Consider the following 20,935-nt stretch of genomic DNA (forward strand, 5'->3'; position numbering starts at 1 on the left):
ACTTATAACCCCAAAATTGGAAAAAAAAAAACATTAAAAGTAGAAGTTGAACGATGAATAATCTAACCGTCCATCATGACATATAATCCTCGATGGACCAGTGGTTGCCGTCTAATAAGCATGAAGCAGCACTAAATCCTTCTTTATATTTTCCTTCAGCTCCATAGTTTGACAGGCAGACACATATATTTTTTTTACTATTTTGTATACCTACCCACATCTCCAAAATATACTATTTAATAAAACACTTAAAAATGTGTCTACTTCAAAATGTAAAATTATTTTTTAAAAAATATAATAAATATACTTTTTTGAACTAAGATTAAATGTATAAAAATAATAAATTTTAATTAAAAAGATTTATTATACTTTTATAGTTTTAATATAAGACGTATATTTGTTAATAAAAAAATTAATTTTTTTAATACTTATGTCTGATCTTAACAATTTTTCTTTTTTTACAAACAATTCAGTGTCACACCGCACTGTCCTTTATTTATTGTTGAAGTTGCAAACTTTCTCTCAACGAACCCCTTCAAATTCTCTACTTCATTAAATTCCACAGTCAAAAGCTTCGGAATCTTCAGAAAACAAAGGAGCACATTTTTTTCAGCTCCTACCGCCATCTTTTTTGGTTAGCTCACTGCGTTTTGGCGAGCAACACAATATTCCTTCTTACCCTTTCTTCTTCTTCTTCTCAATATCAATCTTAATATTCTCATTTGGTTAGTTATATTCCAATACCCATTTTCAGCAGTGATGAAGCACAGGTCACCACACCAACAACAGGTACTGTTCTTTCTTTCTCTCTCTTCCTCTTTTGATGATGGTTCATAGAATTTCTTTGTTTGTTCTGTTGAGTGGTGGATTTGCTTGTTGGTGTTATGGGGTTTGTTGATTTTGGGAAACTGAGGCAAATTGCAGAGAACTTGGGCTGAAATGTGTTGTTTGGGTTGGTCCTGCATACAGCTCTTCTGGGCAAGGGTGGTCATGCGCAAGTGGCTTAACATGGGAAGCTATGAGTCTGATTACAGTGCTGACCCTGATGATGATGATCCGGAGAGTGGTTCAGACAATGAAGGTGAGTTTATGCAACAGTGACTCTGTTGTCATTTTGAGTGCTCTGTGTTTTTCTTTTTTGATATTGTGGGGAAGTGGGGTGTTGTGGATTTTGTTAATTTGATTAGAATTTGGAAAACTGAACTTTGGGGTATGTGCGTGTATGGGAATTGTTAAATGATCTAACTATGTGTTTGGATAGGTAATTTCAAAATTTTAGTGGATTTTAAATGACAAGAAATTAAATTGGTGCAATTCCAAATTCTATCATTAGAATTTTTTATTTTTTTCATTTGTTAATTTGTAATTAATAACTTCCATCTTCAACCCAACCCTGTTCTGAGTTGCCTACACCTTCCCACCATTTCCATCAGACTCAAGTATTGGAGGAAGAATTGAGGGGGAGAGAGAGAGAGAGAGAGAGAGAGAGAGAGAGAGAGAGAAGCTGCTAAAATTGGAAAGAGAGAGAAGAAATTTCAAAATTGTATCTTTAAAGTTGAAATTTCATAATAAAAAAAAAAGTTGAAATTTCAAATTCCCTTTTTTTTAAAATTAAAACGAACTCTATAAAAATACTCAGGACTTGTGAAATTCTCCTATTTTTATGTCCAAACAAAGTATTTTAAACAAAATCAATCTAAATCCTCTCAATAAATGCATTACCTCTTTCAAGTTCTTTATCCACACACACTGAATTGAGATTGTTTCTGGGGTTTAATAGGCCTTGTTTAATGATCTCACTTTGAGTTTGGTGTGTTATGTAGAGTGGGAAAGACAGTCGCGATTTGTTGATGACAGAGGTGATGAAGCTACAGATGAATCAAAAGGTGACTTTCCTTTTTCTTTCCATACATGAAGCTCTAATTTATCTAGTCTGAGGTACAAAGTTTGGTTCATTTTCTTTAATGTACTTTCAAGACTGGTTTAATAAGGCTTTTCAGTGTGTGTATGATTGATACATCTCTACAGTTCTAAAACTAGGATTTATTGTTGGTTACTTGTCACTTTGAATGATTCCTCCTGTAGTAGGCTGTTGGAAATTGATTGATTTTCTACATGGGGATAAAGGTATAGAATTAGTTGTCTGCATGAAAGTGTAGGTGTAATAAATTGTAAGTACTGCAGAAAAATAAACATGGTTGTTAAATTAGGAAAATTAAACTATTTAATATCATTTAATTTAAATTTAAAACCTTTATAATATTATTGCTGTGATGGAGGCTTTCTTCCTCCTTTATTGAAAGCAGATTATCACCAAAAAACCATAGTATGATGCAGAAATCAATTCCATGAACATCCAGTGCTAAGTTATAATAAAGTAGTTTCTGATTTATCATCTATTCTGTAAACTATGAAGGTATAGTATATTGCTATTCTTTATTGCCCCAGATAGTAGCCTAAATATCTATTGAATTACAGAATTTCTTCCAAGGTTAAGGAGGCAAAAATCATCAACTTATAGATCTCAGTATATAAACACAAAGGAGCTGAGGTGAGGCACTACTCTTGTGTTTATTTAGCAAGCAAGAGCAGACACTAATTTCAATGATTTCAAGTGTGAAAAGCACAGTTTATTTGGCATTATTGCTGAAGCCTCTCATATCTGGATTGTGGTGTATATTTACCCCCTAGGGTATGTGTTGGGACATGGAATGTTGGAGGAAAACTTCCACCTGATGACCTTGATATTGACGATTGGCTCACTGTCAATGAACCGGCTGACATCTATGTCCTTGGGTAACTTCTTCACTGATAGTTACTGAAAATACTCCACTGACATCTATGTCCTTGATATTTGTCACATCAAATACTGTTACTCATCTATAATGTTAAGCTGGTCTTGGTATGTTTGTGAATCAGGTTTTGGTGTTAGTCATAAATTTCTTTTTCATCTTCTTCTGCTATTGTATGTACTCCTGAATACATTTGATGCCATCTTGTAATTACCATTAAAATATTCTCTACTTTAATTACTTCTATATTCATGCTTTCAAGACTCATCCCATTTCTTTGACTAAAACAATGCTTTGCACTTGCAGTCTTCAAGAGATTGTACCCTTAAATCCTGGTAACATTTTTGGTGCTGAAGATACTCGTCCTGTTCCAAAATGGGAGAATATTATTCGAGAAACACTGAATAGAGTTCGACCTGAATTACCAAAGATAAAATCCTTTAGTGACCCTCCATCTCCATCAAAATTTAAGCCATCAGAGGATGTCCCTGACATAGAAGAAGAAATATTCCTTGAAAGCGATAGTGACATTGGTGAGGAAGTCCATCCTTTGGATGAAGAAAACAATATTTGTGATGAAGGTACTGATGGAACAAACACAGAGGAATTTGAGAATCCAAATGCATTAACTTTTGATGCTACTGATATTACCAACTCCGGTTTGCCAGTTAAAACTGATTTACAGAGACAGTTTTCTTTTCCAAAGATGTTTGATAGGCAACAAGGTTTGTCAGAAAACCTTGATACATCATTTGCTCAACAGGCCTCTAAATTAACCAGAATGCTTAGTGGGTCTGAAAGGATTGGTTTGAGCTGGCCAGAGCCTCCACTACATCTGCTATCTCAGCGAGTTTTGGATAGACCAACTTCTTTTAAATCACTCAAATCCTTTAAATCATCTAAGTCGTTCAAAACATATAACTCTTTCAAGTCAGTTAGGGAAGAAATACCAGGGTTAGGTTTACTTCCTGAAATTGACCTTGAAGCTTTGGTAAAGCGGAAAAGAAGATCATCATATGTAAGAATTGTGAGCAAGCAGATGGTTGGGATTTTCATCACCATATGGGTTCGTCGGAGCTTGCGAAAACATATTCAAAATTTAAAGGTTTCAACTGTTGGTGTTGGTGTTATGGGCTATATTGGTAACAAGGTCTTTTCTCTTCAAAGTATTTTCTTTTCTACTTCTTGAAACTATATTTTTCATATCATTATATTGTCATATTATCATATTTACATTGCTTTCTATCCCTAATAAATACAGTTTTCTGCATTTTCACTATTGATATAAGGTTCTTATATATTGCTTGCTATCCCTAATATAAATGGCTTATTATTTAATCCACCAATTTTAAGGTTTTAAATATTTTTTTGTGATGATTATATTGATATTATTTTAGTTCATGGTGGCCTTTTGAATTAGATTGATTGTACTATTGGCAATATTTAATATTAAGTAGAGTGACCATGTGATCAATATTGCATCAGATTTTAAAAGCTTTTTCAATTTTTCCAGGGTTCGATATCAGTCAGCATGTCCATATATCAGACACTTTTTTGTTTCATATGCACCCACCTTACGTCTGGTGAGAAGGAAGGAGATGAACTTAAAAGAAATGCTGATGTTCATGAAATACTTCGTAGAACCCATTTCCATTCACTCTCATATATTGGACTTCCCAAAAGAATCCTTGATCATGAGTGAGTGCATGCTTTAATATACCATGACAAACTTAACTGCTAATTTCTTTCTTATTAGAACTTCTATACATTTTTCCACATTGCATGTTTTATTTCTGCCCTGTATTACCTAGTCCTTGGTTTCTTATCTTTCTTTTAGCTTAATTATTTGTTATGATATTTCTTTGGGTTTATCATTTTTCTATCAATTATGTTAAGCCACAAAAATAATGTTTATATTGGGAAATGGGGATTGTCATGGAATGAGGTGGTAAGGTGGTTGCTACTTGCTAACATTTTCAAAATTAGAGTACAAGGAAGTTATTGATGAATTATCTGGTTGTGGCCCATCAGATCAAAATTATTGATGCACTAACTTCAGTTAGTCTCACTGTGATGTGACCTATTATTGTAATTGACTATTGGAGCAGCTAAAGCATTATTCAATATACATTAGCACAGTACTTTTCCTTTAAGAATTAGTATGGTTTTGCCAACTTGTGTTAGAATATGCTGTATTTGCTGCAACTGAGCTCTACTTTTTCATTAGTATTTACCTTCTATAGAGGAAAGCATGATGAAAAACCATTTAGGATGGTTTGTCATGTAGGATGACAACCTACCCACACCATAGGCTCCATAAGAAGATGCGATATTACAGTTACACATGTTGTCTTTTAAATAGGGGTAGAGGGAGGCTGAAAAGGACATGGTAGGTTACTATTAAGAAGGAAATATGCTACACTAGAAGCCCATACTTCCAATATAAGACTCGAGTTACATATCTTGCTATTAGGATCCTAACATACCACCACCCTCCTCAGTGGCTGTGCACTAGTCCCTTAACTAGTATCGAATGAACATTGCAATACTAGTGTCACCACCTATATACGATTGTGGCTGAGAGACATTGTAGAAGGCTTTATACCAATTGATAAGAACCTTGGGAGAACCACACAGCAAAATCTAGCCGTTGTAGTTGGAGAGTGCAAAGCCTTATAAACCCCATATTAGAATTCCATACTTCCAATGTGGGACTCAAGTCTCATACCTTGCAATTGGATCCTAACACCATCCCTTTAGTGGGATGTTGTTATAGACTATAGGCAAGGGCTGCTTTCTTGTTGTGTATTTCTTTCTCTGTTTTGTTTTTGTTCTCTTTAAGAGAATGTTCTCCTCTGCTTATTTACTTATCTTCCAGTCTACCCTTCTTCCCAAACTCAAATTTCTTCTCTTCAAAAATGAAATCCCAGTTTTCTTGAGTTTAATGAAGATATATAATCCCCAATGTGAAAATCCTAGAGGTTAATTACTTCTATATATACCTATTATTATTTAATTGATATAATTGAATCTAACTGTTGGAAAATTTATAAATAATGTACAGATTCATTGTATTGTTGTAATTATGGTACTAGGATAGCTACAAGCTGTGTATTTATTATTTTTGGTCCATATAATTCTGCCCTGCTGTGTGGTTGACACAAGGATTTGATCATAACACTCTTTTTTTCTTCACTTAACACTAAGGAAATAAACATAATACCTTATATGGCCCCATAATTCAATATTCTGTGAGCATTTTGTGTGTTTAATGTGGTTGAAAAGAATTGCAAGCCATAATGTAGTGAACTAGGTAGTTTGAGCACGTAGTTTGAGCACTCGTGTTTCATTCACTTGGAGCATATTTAGCTTTCTTCTGTTTCTGATTGGTCACTGTAATTTTGTATTTAAATGTTCTGTGTTTTATAATTGCTTATTCAATTTGAATTTATCTGCACTCTGCAGAAGAATAATATGGTTGGGTGATCTGAATTACCGTATCAACTTATCAAATTTGGAAACAAGAGCTCTTATCTCAAAGAAACAGTGGTCAAAATTGGTGGAGAAAGACCAGGTACTATATTAAACTCTTTACATTTAGTGTTCTTCACAAGAACACTCTTCTGGATTCTAATTTAAAAGGTCAAAACTGGTGTTTTCTGATCGGATTGGGAATTGGGAACAAGCCAACTTATGAGAGTTTTCTATTATTTTTGGTCAAAGAGAATATCTATGTTAAGACATTTTGATCGCTTGATCTCTTGGTTGGGAGTAATAACTTATTCCACTTAATAACCTTTTAGAGACAGTGAATTCCATAATCTGACCATTTTATTGAAAGTTTACATTGAGTAGATAAAATTAACAAAATTTCATAAAATTTAAAAATTATTTTAACCTATAATATGTTTTTCAATATATTAAAAAAATATTAGTTATAATATTACATAATGTTTAATTTATCTAAAATTTGACATGTATGATTATCAAGACGATATCACATGATTCAATAGTTGAATATGCCAAATTCATAATCTACAAAAATTTATTAAGTGAAGAAAGTATCAAGAATAAATGGATATATTCCTATATATAAAAATTGATAATTATGCCATTCAAACAACAAAAAACTGATAGGAGACATGTGAAGCAGTCTTTGTGCAAATAATGAATGCCCTAACTAATTGGAGATCTCAAGTTTACTTTCACAAAGTATTGATACCATTATTTATGTGTTAAATGCTCTCTGAGGATAGGATGTCCTGCGGTACTTTCCCAAAGACTCATATTTTTCATTTTGTTGTGTTGCTTTTGTGCAAAAGAAAAAAGATGGTATCTTGAATTTCCTTTCTTACTCTGATAAATTTTTTGTGATACAAATAAAATGGTAACAGCAATTTCATCATTCTTTTTTCAAATTTTGGGGTTAGAACTTGTACTTCTATACTTTTAGTTTCCTAAATTCTAGACATTGTCATTATTTAGAATTAACAAATACTTTGAAGCTATCCTATTTTTCTTAAACAAAACATATGCATGTTTTATTTAATTTTGATTTCATGTTTGAAAAACTTCATATTTCTCTTTAACAATATTCATCGTAAAAAAAGTGTGTCATCCTCTGTTCATGTCATATTTTACTCATTAACGGATACCATTCCTAATGGTTCCTAACTGGACCATGTTCGATAGCTATTGTTCATAATACATGTAATTGTTCATTCTAGTTTATGAGAGATGAAATGTGTAGAGCTCCTGCTTCAAAAGTGAACTCAATTTGTTAGCTGATGATGTTTAGAACCAATGAACTAAAATTCAAGAATAGAATAAAAGAAATGGAAAGAGCCGGAATGAGTTTGTTATTAGGAAAGAAATCTGAACGCAAAAAGAACTCTCCTACCAATGGTTTCCTCTAAGGGTTTCCCCTTTCCCAAACAGAGTCCCTGCTCTGTTTTTGACACTAACAATTCCAAATACCTCCCCTTCGATCCCCCTTCTACTATTTAAGCTAAACCATAAACAAATTTTCTCATAGTAGTATAGTACTATTTGTACTTCAACTAATTATATAACTAACTATTCTAACTACTTTCCTCTGGATCCTATGAGATGGTCTGGCTTTTTAATAAACTGATGTCTTATTATGACAGCTCATGCAAGAACTCAAGAACGGTGTGTTTGGTGGATGGTCTGAAGGCACGTTAAACTTTCCACCAACTTATAAATATGAGCTGAACTCGGATAAATACTTTGGAGAGGATCCCAGGGTTGGTGGAAAGCGCTCACCAGCATGGTATACTTTTATTCCAAGATTCTGCTTCCATGTTTGCAAATCCTGTGCTTTTATGTTTATTTATCAATTTTAAAAACATTCTTTCTCATTTTTTCAAATTTATTAGGAATATCCGACATTTTGTTTGTCCAAATTTATTCTTGATTCTATCATGTGCGCTTTGAATACACACTTATAAGTCAAAATGAGATGTTTTAGATCAGACATTTTGTGTAGGAAACTAATTGAATGGCACAAGCTTTCCTCCCAGGAGACAAAATCTTAAACTTATCGAGTTTTAGGTCAAAATTTGATCACTTTTTTTTAACCCTGATATTTTATTCAAAATTTGAAGAGAGCAGAATTTCCTAGACTAATACTCCCAACGTGAGGCATGGGGAAATAATTTATGCTATTTGTGAGGTCAAGGTAAGATTTTTCCTAGACACAAAATGATTCAGCATTTTGTTACCAAATTCCTCACCACCCAAATGAGTATCAGCTACAGTGACAATACATTATGATTTAAAATTAAATTTTTATTAATAATTATATGATAAATATAATTAAAAATTAAAGCAATGTTATAAATAAATTGCAAAAGATTAATGTGTGAAAATAATTTAATTATAAAAACTAAAATGATTAAATGTCAAAATCACTTCCTAAACATTTTCTTCATGTGAAACAATGCACAACACAAAGGGTATTGTGATAAATTTGGAAATTTTTTGGTGTGTGTATCAAACAGCATCCACTAGAGCACAAAACTGCTTATAGCGCACCCTACAAATGGTTAGTGAATTTTCTCATTGATAATTGCCAAGCAATCAAATTTAAGATAATGAGGAGAGTTGTTTCATTTTAGCAGCTGTGTGCTTTGTTGGACTTGTAATTCTATTCAGTAATTATATTAGCATGAATTACTGTATTAACTAAATTTTTACCAAGCATAAGTTTTAAACAGAGATCTGCACATATACTTGTAGATGTATGCACTGGTTCAGACTTTTGGAAAATTCTAAATGCTTCAAACTGAATATACTAATTACAATACTGGGTTATTGAAAATGTTTTGACTTCACTATGTCCTTAAACCTGAATTTAATGGTTTATGAACTAGTGATATCTGCCACATGTGACATTGATGAATTTTCCATGTGTTTGTGACCATCTTTCAGGTGTGATCGAATTATTTCATATGGCAAAGGAATGAGACTATTGAGTTACAAAAGGGCTGAGTTCAAACTCTCAGATCACAGACCCGTGACTGCCACTTATATGGTGGACATTGAGGCGTTCTCTCCTAGGAAGCTACAACGAGCCCTGACTTTCACTGATGCAGAGATTGAAAATGACGAAGCCATAAATTTCAGTAATTGGAATTTAGCTGCTTAACTGGAACAGGTGAATTGCTTAGTATATCAAATATAATCATGTGATGTATGCATAAGGTTTGAATGAACTATTCTCAACAAAGTCAACCCCCTCACTTTTGTTCAGAACAATAGCCTTTGGAAAAAGCAGCTTCAGGCAAACTAAAATGAACTGTCAAGAGAAAATGTCTTGGCCATTATACTTTTTGTAGTTCATACCTGTTCGCATATTTGGCTAAACATTGTGATACAGCCATTGGAGGTGAATCAAGTGAGCCTTTAGTACATGAAGGCAACCATGGAAGATGGGGTCGTGTTTACGTGAGGAAAAGGCATTAGAGGGGTGATTGGGTCATGATTGTTAGTTAAGGGGTATTTTGGGGATGTGGGTGAGACATTTTTGTCTTTTTTATCTTTACAGTTATTTAGTATCAGATTAGAGAGAGAAAGGGGATCATTTTGTTTTCTATCATCATTGTGGTAGTATCAGATTGGAGAGAGAAGGGGGATCATTCTGTTTTCTATCATCATTTTGGTAGAGGATACCTCTTTTGTGAGGTGACTCTAAGGAGCCTAGCTCTGGGCAGATTGGGTACCCATTCCCATCTGTTTTTTCTTGTTTTGGTTACCTTTCTCAATTTAACCAAGGTTCCTTATTTCATTCAGTACATATATTATACTCTGTTTTATGGTTTGCATCACATACTCTGTTTTTTGGTTTGCATCACATTGGATCCTCACATTTGTGCAATTAAGTTGTTTGCTTACCATATGAATCCCAACAATTAAGACATAGTACAGATCTATGGTTGATGTTAATTAGTAGATAAGGAACAAGATTAGAAACAATGCATTACATTGGTCCAAGTGTTATTCTAAATTTTCAGTAGGGTCCACAAAAGTTAAGAGTTCCCTTTTATATCTTGACTCCTATCACTTTTATAGTTCAGAGGCTACCGTGGGATTGCATCGGTTATTTCTTGACTAGCTCTCAATTTTATCAACTTGAATATATTGAATATCTCCAAAATCATGCCTTGTCTAATATTTCATATTCTACTTTCTGCTGCAGGGATACATCATGGGCTGTAAAGGATATTAATTTGCAGAATATCGGGGAGCGTCATCTTCTAACACTCAATATTGCCACTAGTAGATATTTGATTCATTCATTCATTTGTTTTTTGTCTAATTTTTGCCTCCATCTTTATAGAGGAGATAGTTGTATGATTTGTCTTTTAGGGATCTCACCAATAAGTAGAGTTAATTGCTTGGTTGGCTGTATCTTGTATATGTGATTGAGGTGTGCCTTGCATGTGAGAGCTTCATACGTGTTTAGAAAATAGAAGCATATATGTCTATGATATTTTTGCTTGTCCAAGGTGGTGTCGCCTGCTTTTAACTTCCATTCACAGCAGCAATAAAATACAGCTTTGCTAAAATTTGAATTCTATGCTACACATCGTGCAAGAGAAATATAAACATCGCTTTTATTGTGTCTTTTTTTCATGTAAAATACATCATCTGTTGGTAGCATGTTTTACAGATTTGATTTAGATAAACTGTTACATATTTGAATAAGATTGCATCTCCAGCATTTATTGAGACAAATTCAGAATGCGAAGAAAAACTAGCATCTTTGCCATATTGATGTTGACGTTTATAAATAATACATTTTTTAATTTATAATTCAATTGAGTTGCTATAACAAATGACAGTAAGATAGGTCATTTAATTTGTAATTAAACAATTCAGAGTTGTTAAACTTCCCCTTGTGTAAGTAATGCATTTCTTATCTGAAAAAAATGCAACTGTAATCTAATGTTCTTATAACATTTTACATGTTATTAACGAAGCAATACAGATGTAATTTTTAAAGCAAAATCAACAGAGAGTCGTTTGACAGTATTTTAACTTTTTTCAATTAACATTTTTGAACCAAATGACAAATTTTATATTTTTTAAATCAAATAAATAAATCTAAACTCCCATCTTTTTACAAACTTCTTACAATAACTTGTCTATAATAAGCACAAAATAATATTTAAGAACATAATTGCTTGCAATAAAAGATACCTATAGTTTAAGTTAAAAGTAGTTTAACTAATGTTATATTATGTTAATATCTAATTGACAATAAAATTTTTATTCATTGTCACTTTTATTTCACCTTCATCCGTTAACCTTGATAAGTTTTCATTATTTGAGTTGGTTTTTTCCTACACCATCATTCATCATATTAACTTATAAAGGATTCTTTCTTTCTATATCTAAATAAATTCTCATGCAAAATTTAATTGCCTATATTAATATAAATAACATAACATGATGTAACTATGAGTTATCACCTAAACGGTAACATTAACCTTAAAATTAGAAATTAATTTTTCAAGATTCTAAAATGCACTTAATTATTTGTCATTCTTAGAGATAAGTTAATGTTTATACTTAACTAACTCTTCAAAAGGAAAGATGATAGTATATCGCTAACTACAACTCATCATTTGAATCACTGTATCGATAAGTTTATTTTTTTTTTCTCAATTGTTTTTTAAACTTACTCTCAGTAGATGTATTTGGGAGAAAATACATACTTAAACCACCTTTGTTTTTTCTTTTTAAAAAAAAATTATAATTATAATATTATTTTATTAATCTGTTGAATCCGATTTGATGGATGCATAAGATTTGGGCATAGTATGTACTGTAATCATTTCTTTTATTACTTTTTAATATATTTATTAACATTTATTATTATTTTATTATATTTGATTTGATTGGACAATACGAAATGTGTAGCTCGAGAGCTCTACACTATATGTAACATCCTCATTTTTGCTCCCTTCCATGTTCACGTGTGTAATGCAATTTTCCTTTTTTCTCAAAGATAATTCAATATATTTTACAAAATTTTATGATTTTAGTTAAAGAAGTTTTGATATAAAAGTATTTATTTTATTTTGTTCAAATAATTTGTCAGTATGTGTTTGATGTTTTAAGAGATGGATCTCAATGCTTTGGATTATTTAGAAATCCTGTAATTATATTGAGTTCCAAATGATAACGCACAAGCAGAAGCAACATAGTAGTAGAAGGGTTAGTCTTTAGTTAGGAGTTAGAAGTCTCTGGTTTCAAACATCAACAAGGTAGATTTTGCTTCAATAAGTTTTTTTGGAATGAATTACAAAATGAGCAGACTGCCCTCAAAATATCATGCATGGATGAGATAAGTGGCGAAACTATAAGATAGGTGGCAAAATATGGCGAGCCCTTATGTAACGCTCTGAATTTCAGTAATATTAATTATTGTTATTTATATAAATCTAAATGCATATATATGTGTGTATAAGCATAAATGGATGTTAAAAATTGCATTGGATGGGTAATGATGGTGTTCTGTGTGTAATAAGTATGAATATATGTATGTTGTGGATGTGCATATATATATATATATATATATATATATATGTGTGTGTGTGTGTGTGTATGTGTGTGTGCATGACTGGATAGGGCTGAAATGAGCTAAGTATCTAAGTGCAGGCGTAGTACTGGGCTGTTCTCGCTGCATCGAAAGAATTTTCGTTGTAGCGAGAAGGCCCTGGGAGGAAGGACCAGAACTGTCACCTTCTCGCTGTAGCGAGAGAGCAATAGTCTGGGGTGCATTTTTGGGTGCAATATCGCTGTAGCGAGAGAGTCTCGCTGTAACAAGATTCTACAAAAATTAGAGTGCAATTTAGTCTGAGATTTTCGCTGCAGCGTGAGGGCGTGTTGTTGCAGCGAGGGGACCTCGTTACAGCGAGAATATCTCGCTGTAGTGAAAGTGTCGCGACCATAAAAGGATTTAAAGGGGGTTAGGGTTCAGGGAGAGTTATTTCTCCCTCTCCCTTCGAAATTCCTTGGATTCTCTCATTCCCAAACCCTTTTCCATCGATTAAATTGCCTCCAAAGCAGCCATTTGGGAGATAGATTGAAGGTTAAATCTATTTGGGGAACGCCTGTAGGTGAGTTTTAATGGTTAGGGGTTCAGTTTTTCATCCCCTTTCTCTGTTTTTTCATGTGTTTAGGATGAAATCTGTGAGGAGGAACACTTCTTGGTGGATTTAGTGTATGGGTCTTCAATCCAAGGTAAGGGGCGACTCTATCCTACTCTTTTGTGTATGAATTATTGTTATTTTGCTTAATATTGTGTTGTGGCTGAGTTAGGGGGTAGGAAATTGCTGAGAAATATAATGTGGGCCATGTCCCGTGATATGTGAACATTATGTATATTGACCCGAACTTGATAGATATGGATTGTATGTAAATGTTGTGTAATATAGACAAATATTGGCTATGTGCCGTGTAATATGAAATGAATGTGGGCCAGTGCCGTGTGTAAGCATGATTATTGCATGCGTGAATGTGAATGAGCGTATTAGCGCCGTTGTAATGTGCTGTAAATGGTTCAGCGATACACTGGGAGTGTGGAAGATGAAGACGGTAGGAATACCTTAGGGAGGACAGAGTGGTGGTGACACCGACTACGGAACAGGTGCACCATGGGCCATACTCTCTTCCTGACTAGACCTCTAACCACTATCCTTACTGAGCGACCAGTGACTGCCCACGTGGTATCCGTAAGGCGGGGGTAACCAGCTACCATTCATGGTGTAAATATGTTATCACGGTATTATAGTGGGTGTGGCTGGTATGCGTATGCATGGATTTGTGTTTTGTACTTATGGATGTGAATTGCTCCCTGTGATTGTGTTTGTTGAATATATTGGAAAGGTTCTGGAGGTGAGACTCTATGTTGACTGTGTGTTTTGGGTAGTGTAGAGTACTCATCCTTACATTCATTTTTCAGGTAATCAAGACAATCAGCACCGGGCTCAGTAAAGGGGTGGATGGATATAGGACTTAAGATATTATTTTGGAAAACTATTGTATTAGAATAAGTCCTGTAGCAACTGTTTGATATAATTTGTAACCCCTTTCTTTATTTGAAATGGTTGATGAAACTTGAATTAAAATGGAAATTTTATTATTTCAAAATTTTACGAAATTTCTTATTTATTGAAATTAAATTTAAGGTGTTACAATTTTAGTTCATCCAAACCGGACTGGGGTATTGGGCTAAAACGTCCAAGATAAGTGTTGATTATTTTGTTTGCCTGAATTCTAAATATATTATTGATTTGATGTGCTGGACTGTGACTGTTAAATTGTATAGAGGTAGAAGAGCTAGAGGCACGAATGACCTCATGGAACGCATGACTCAGATTCTGGAAGCCATGGTGCACAATCAAGGCTGTCATGATCCTCCAAAGTTTGAGGGTGGATTCACCTCGAAGGAGCCCAAAGGTGGGTGGCTGATATGGAGAAGATTTTTAATGCAATGGGATGCCGTGAGGAGAATAAGGTTGCCTATGCCACCTACTTACTATGTGGGGAGGCTGAGAACTGGTGGAGGTTTGCCGGCCAAACTTTGCCAAAAGAAGATGGCTATGTCCAATGGAAAGCATTCAAGACCATCTTCCTAGGGAACTACTTTTCCCGAGATCTGAGGAAGCAGAAAGTTAGGGAGTTCCTTGAGTTGAAGCAAGGAAACATAACCGTGGGAGAGTATACAGCTAAGTTCTAAGAGTTGATGAAATACTGGCCTCACTATCAGCATGGTGATGGAGAGGAGGATCTGTGTGCTCAGTTTGAGCATGGATTGAGGCCAAGCATTCGGGCTGCAGTCAGTGTGTTTCAACTGACAGACTTGCCCACTCTGGTGAGCAAGAGCAGAATCTTTGAAGCCAACTCAAGGGGAAAGACAGTGGACACTAGGGGAGCTGGTCCAGTGAGACAAGATAGAAGACCTCCTAGGTTCTCAAGGGGACTGTACTCGGGCTCAAATAGTTCTCAATCCCGAGAGAGTTCTTCCCAAGAGAGGAGTAGTGGAAGTGGTTCAGGATCGAGTTCTTTCAGAGGGCCGCATAAGTGTTTCAGGTGTGGAGGGTCACACATGGTGAAGGACTGCTCATAGTCGAGGATAACTTGTAGTAACTGTGGGAAGTCGGGGCACGTTGCCAATGAGTGCTGGATCGCCAAGAGAGGAGGCAATACAAGTACAACTCAGAGGCCGGAATCAAAAGGAAGTACGGGGCTGAGTACAGGGCAGAAGCTGAGCATTCCTGATAGAGTCTTTACTATGAGTGGGGTAGAGGCTTCACAATCTGAGGAGTTGATCCGAGATAAATGTATATTAAAGGCAGATTGCTTGATATGTTGTTTGATTCGGGTGCTACGCACTCTTTTATATCTGTGGACTGTATGAAGAGTCTGGGCTTATATGTGACGGAATTGCCGTGTAATGTTGTGGTGACTACCCCTATGGGTAAGCCGATTGTGACGTCATGGGTGTGTTTGGGGTGTGCAATGATGGTACATGGTAGGGATTTTGAGGTGGACTTGATTTGTTTACCTCTTTCTTAACTGGATGTAATTCTAGGAATGGATTGGCTTGCTGCCAACCATATGCTAATGGACTGTAGGGAGAAGACTTTGATCTTCGGGGCGACAGTTGCAAAGGTTCCAAGGCTTATGAGCCAGGGAGCATGGGAGAACATGGTAAACGCCAAGGCTTTCATGGTTATGTTCTCAATGGAAGCCGAAAGTGTGGCGGAGCCGAAGTATATTCTGGTGGTGAGGGATTTCTTAGAGGTTTTTCTCGAAGATGTTTCTGAGCTGCCACCTAAGAGGGAAATAAAGTTTTCTATTGACCTCATTCCTGGGGCAAGTCCGATTTCTGTGGCACCTTACAGGATGTCACTAGTGGAGTTGGCAGAGGTCAAGAAGCAAGTACAAGACTTGTTGCAGAAACGGTTTGTGAGATCGAGTGTGTCACCCTAGGGAGCACCAGTGCTCTTGGTGAAGAAGAAAGATGGAAGCATGAGGATGTGTGTGGATTATCGGCAGTTGAACAAGGTAACGGTCAAGAACAAGTATCCACTTCCAAGGATTAACGATTTGATGGACCAGTTGAGGGGAGCCGCAGTGTTTTCGAAGATTGATATGAGATCGTGATACCATCAAATCCGAGTGAAGGATGTAGATGTACCTAAGACGGCGTTCAGGACGTGGTATGGTCACTATGAGTACTTGGTGATGCCGTTTGGGGTGACCAACGCGCCTGCAGTGTTCATGGACTACATGAATAGGATCTTCTACGAGTTTTTGGATAAGTTTGTGGTGGTGTTCATTGACGACATCCTAATTTATTCCAAGACTCAGGAAGAGCACGCCGAGCACTTGAGGATTGTCTTGCAAATTCTGAGGGAGAGACAACTGTATGCAAAATTTTCTAAGTACAAATTTTGGTTGTCGGAAATTCAGTTTCTAGGGCATGTGGTATCAAAGGAAGGAATCATGGTGGACCCTGCAAAAGTGGAAGCAGTGGCTGAGTGGCTGAGACTGACGAATGTGATAGAGGTGCGCGACTTCTTTAGATTGGCAGGCTATTATAGGAAATTCATTGAGGGGTTTTCTAAGATAGCGTTACCCTTAACGAAGTTGACCCGCAAGGGAAAGGAGTTCAAGTGGACTAAGGGGTGTAAAGCTAGTTTCTTGGAGCTAAAAATAAGATTGACCTTGGCGCCGGTGTTAGCGTTGCCCAACTCGGAGCGAAAATCTGATGTGTATTGTGATGCATCCGGACAAGGACTTGGTTGTGTTTTGATGCAAGACGAACAAGTGGTCGCCTATGTCTCGAGGCAGTTGCGCTCGCATGAAGTCAACTATCCGACACACGATCTGGAGTTAGCCACGGTAGTTTTTGCTCTTAAGGTATGGAGGCACTATCTGTATGGGGCGAGGTTTAAGGTATTCAGTAACCATAAGAGTTTGAAGTATCTATTTGATCAGAAAGAGCTGAATATGCAGCAGAGAAGATGGATAGAATTCCTCAAGGACTACGACTTCACATTGTCTTACTACCCTGGCAAGGCAAATGTGGTAGCCGATGCGTTGAGCCGGAAATCATTGCATGTGGCAGCGATGATGGTGAAAGAGATGGAGTTGATTGAGGAATTTCGGGACATGAATTTGGCCATGGAGGTGAGGCTGGGGAGTTTATATCTCGGAATGATGATGATTCACAACGACTTCCTGGTGTACGTCCGAGATGCTCAGCAGGGAGATGCTTTCCTGTAAGGCATGATGAGGTGGAAGGATGAGGGAAAAGACTTGGAGTTCCACCGTGATGAGAACGGAGTGATTAAGTTCCGGAACCGAGTGTGCATTCCTCAAGTGGATGAGTTGAGACAGATGGTGCTTGAGGAAACGCATAAGAGCAGGATGAGTTTTCACCCCGGCGTAACTAAAATGTATTAGAATCTCCGGAAGAGTTTTTGGTGGAATGGCATGAAGAGAGATGTGGCTGAATATGTGGCTAAATGCCTAACTTGCCAGAAGGCGAAGGTAGAACACCAGCGTCCACCTGGGTTGTTGCAACCGTTAGAAATCCCTAAGTGGAAATGGTATAGTATCTCCATGGACTTTGTTTTTGGGTTGCCTAAGACCAAGAACAATCATGATACCATCTAGGTGATAGTGGATCGATTGGCCAAGGCTGCACACTTTCTCCTGATTAACATGAAGTATAGATTGGAGTGACTTGCAGAGTTGTATGTGCAGAAAATAGTCAGGCTGCATGGAGTGCAACTAGTGTGGTGTCAGATAGAGATCCGAGGTTTACCTCGAGGTTTTAGGAGAGCCTGCAACGAGCATTGGGGACTAAGTTGAGACTGAGCTCGACTTATCACCCATAGACTGACGTTCAGACTGAGCAGACCATCCAATCCCTGGAGGACTTGTTGAGGGCTTGTGTGCTTGAGCAGCAGAGAACTTGGGAAGAGTGCTTGCCGCTAGTGGAATTCACGTACAACAACAGTTACCATGCTAGCATTGGAATGACACCATTTGAGGCCTTGTATGGACGGAGGTACAGGACTCCATTGTGTTGGTATGAAACCAGAGAGGCAACTCTGTGTGCGCCAGATATGATCCAAAGGCAGAATGAGCAAATCAAAATGATCAAAGAGAAAATGAAGGTTGCGCAAGATAGGCAAAAGAGCTACTATGATAAGAGGAGGAAACCGTTGAAGTTCCAAGTGGGGGACCATGTGTTTCTGAAGGTCTCGCCTGTGACCGGAGTTGGAAGGGTTCTAAAATCTCAGAAGTTGTCTCCTAAGTTTATTGGGCAATTCAAAGTACTGAGTAGAATTGGTCCTGCTGCATATCGGATCGCGTTGCCTCCGAATCTCTCGAATCTACATCCGGTGTTCCATGTGTCGCAGCTTAGGCAATATGTGTCGAATCCTTCGCATGTGATAAATCTTGACCCGGTTCAAGTTAGAGAAGACTTATCGTATGATGTGCACCCGGTGAGAATTGCGGATCACCGTGTTAAACAGCTGAGGGATAAAGAGATATCATTGGTAAAGGTAATATGGAGCTCAAGTAATGAGGGAGATGCCACATGAGAAACAGAGAGTAGAATGAAGGAGTTGTACCCAGGATTGTTTTTGTAAATTATGTGTTTGGTTGAATTTCGGGGACGAAATTCCTTAAAGGTGGAGAGAATTGTAACGCCTTGAATTTTAGTAATATTATTTATATAAATCTAAATGCATATATATGTGTGTATAAGCGTAAATGGATGTTGAAAATTGCATTGGATGCATGATGATGGTGTTCTGTGTGTAAAAGTATGAATATATGTATGTTGTGGATGTGTATATATATATATATATATATATATATATATATATATATATATCTGTGTGTGTGTGTGTGTGTGTGTATGCATGACTGGATAGGGCTGAAATGAGTTAAGTGCCTAAGTGCAGGCGTGGTACTGGGCTGTTCTCGCTGCAGCGAGAAGGCGCTGGGAGGAAGGACCAGAAGTGTCGCCTTCTCGCTGTAGTGAGAAAGCAACAGTCTGGGGTGCATTTCTGGGTGCAGTCTCGCTGCAACGAGAGGGTCTCGCTGTAGTGAGATTCTACAAAAATCAGAGTGCAATTTATTCTGAGATTTTCGCTGCAACGTGAGGGCATGTCATTGCAGCGAAGGGACCTCGTTGCAGCGAGAATATCTCATTGTAGCGAGAGTGTCGCGACCAGAAAAGGATTTAAAAGGGGTTAGGGAGATAGATTGAAGGTTAAATCCATGTGGGGAACGCTTGGAGGTGAGTTTTAATGGTTAGTGTTTTGATTTTGTGTATTGATCCCATCTTGATAGATGTGGATTGTATGTAAATGTTGTGTAATATAAACAAATATTGGCTATGTGCTGTGTAATGTGAAATGAATGTGGGCTAGTGCGGTGTATTTGAATGCATTGTAGGTTGTGTGCCATGTGTAAGCGTGATTATTGCATGCGTGAATGAAATATATATATATATATATATATATATATATCTGTGTGTGTGTGTGTGTGTGTGTGTGTGAATGGGCGTATTAGTGCAGTTGTAATGTGCTGTGAATGGTTCAGCGATACACTGAGGGTGTGGAAGATGAGAACGGTAGGAATACCTTGGGGAGGAGAGAGTGGTGGTGACACCGACTGCGGAACGGGTTCACCACGGGCCACACACTCTTTTCCTTACTAGACCTCTGACCACTATCCTTGCTGAGCGACCTGTGACTGCGCACGTGGTATCCGTGAGGCGGGGTAACCAATGACCATTCATGGTGTAAATCTGTGATCACAGTACTATAGTGAGTGTGGCTGGTATGAGTATGCATGGATTTGTGTTTTGTACTTATGGATGTGAATTGCTGCCTGAATTGTGTTTGTTGAATGTATTGGAAAGGTTCTAGAGGTGAGACTCTATGTTGACTGTGTGTTTTGGGTAGTGTAGAGTACTCACCTTTACATTCATTTTTCAGGTAATTAAGACGATCAACACCAGACTCATTGAAGGGGTGGATGGAACTGCTATAGGACTTAGGATATTATTTTGGAAAACTGTTGTATTAGAATAAGTCCTGTAGCAACTGTTTGATATAATTTGTAACCCTTTTCTTTATTTGAAATGGTTGATGAAACTTGAATTAAAATGAAAATTTTATTATTTCAGAAATTTGTGAAATTTCTTATTTATTGAAATTAAATTTAAGGTGTTACACCTTATAAGCATGATGACATGTGGCAGCCACGTGTCGAAGAAGGAAAAGCCCTTGCGTGCGTGACGACATATGGCAACTATGTGTCGAAGTAGGAGAAGCCTTTGCATGCGTGACGCCATGTGGCAGCCACGTGTCGAAGAAGGACGACCACCCCTTGAATGCGTGACACATATGTAACCATGTATTGAAAGGTTGGCAAAACTAAAATTCATTCTTTCTCCCTCCCGTACACTTGATGAAATTATCAAGCTTGTGTGTGGTTGAGAGCTCTTGAGAATTCCTCACTCTCTTGAGTTTATAGACATATATTTGATGTTGAGATTGATATATTTGCTTGTG

The 20,935-nt window shown here is 36.7% G+C and overlaps 2 protein-coding genes across 3 annotated transcripts; both read left to right on the top strand.

Annotated features, from left to right (window-relative positions):
• Positions 1-524: 524 nt before the first annotated feature.
• Positions 525-10,938, top strand: LOC113867261 (type IV inositol polyphosphate 5-phosphatase 3-like). Of its 2 annotated transcripts, none has more exons than XM_027502453.1 (11): positions 525-789; positions 970-1,081; positions 1,824-1,886; positions 2,479-2,551; positions 2,692-2,796; positions 3,099-3,942; positions 4,306-4,490; positions 6,258-6,366; positions 7,943-8,085; positions 9,246-9,471; positions 10,513-10,938. In XM_027502453.1, exons 1-10 carry the CDS (start codon positions 760-762, stop codon positions 9,460-9,462), a joined length of 1,881 nt encoding a protein of 626 aa, XP_027358254.1. In that variant the 5' UTR covers positions 525-759; the 3' UTR covers positions 9,463-9,471; positions 10,513-10,938. The 2 variants fall into 2 exon arrangements, with proteins under 2 accessions (XP_027358254.1, XP_027358253.1); XM_027502452.1 differs by having other exon boundaries at positions 583-789; positions 925-1,081; positions 10,513-10,891.
• Positions 10,939-14,796: 3,858 nt separating this feature from the next.
• On the top strand, positions 14,797-16,319 carry LOC113866877. Its single transcript, XM_027501675.1, has 4 exons — positions 14,797-14,997; positions 15,094-15,416; positions 15,683-15,804; positions 15,919-16,319. The coding sequence occupies exons 1-4, from the start codon at positions 14,797-14,799 to the stop codon at positions 16,317-16,319; spliced, it is 1,047 nt and encodes a 348-aa protein (XP_027357476.1).
• Positions 16,320-20,935: the final 4,616 nt, after the last annotated feature.

Source organism: Abrus precatorius, unplaced genomic scaffold (assembly GCF_003935025.1).
Source record: "Abrus precatorius isolate BTA unplaced genomic scaffold, Abrus_2018 Scaffold5, whole genome shotgun sequence".
In the NCBI taxonomy this organism is placed as follows: domain Eukaryota; kingdom Viridiplantae; phylum Streptophyta; class Magnoliopsida; order Fabales; family Fabaceae; genus Abrus; species Abrus precatorius.

What these genes read in the sequence shown, in the direction of transcription:
- LOC113867261 (XM_027502452.1), top strand. Translation starts at nt 760, where the DNA reads ATGAAGCACAGGTCACCACACCAACAACAG. An exon ending in GAGTGGTTCAGACAATGAAG is followed by an intron (nt 1,082 to 1,823) that starts GTGAGTTTATGC and finishes TGTGTTATGTAG; the next exon opens with AGTGGGAAAGACAGTCGCGA. An exon ending in AATTGGTGGAGAAAGACCAG is followed by an intron (nt 6,367 to 7,942) that starts GTACTATATTAA and finishes TTATTATGACAG; the next exon opens with CTCATGCAAGAACTCAAGAA.
- LOC113866877 (XM_027501675.1), top strand. Translation starts at nt 14,797, where the DNA reads ATGGAGAAGATTTTTAATGCAATGGGATGCCGTGAGGAGAATAAGGTT. An exon ending in GGGCCGCATAAGTGTTTCAG is followed by an intron (nt 15,417 to 15,682) that starts GTGTGGAGGGTC and finishes TATTAAAGGCAG; the next exon opens with ATTGCTTGATATGTTGTTTG. An exon ending in TGTGGTGACTACCCCTATGG is followed by an intron (nt 15,805 to 15,918) that starts GTAAGCCGATTG and finishes ATGTAATTCTAG; the next exon opens with GAATGGATTGGCTTGCTGCC.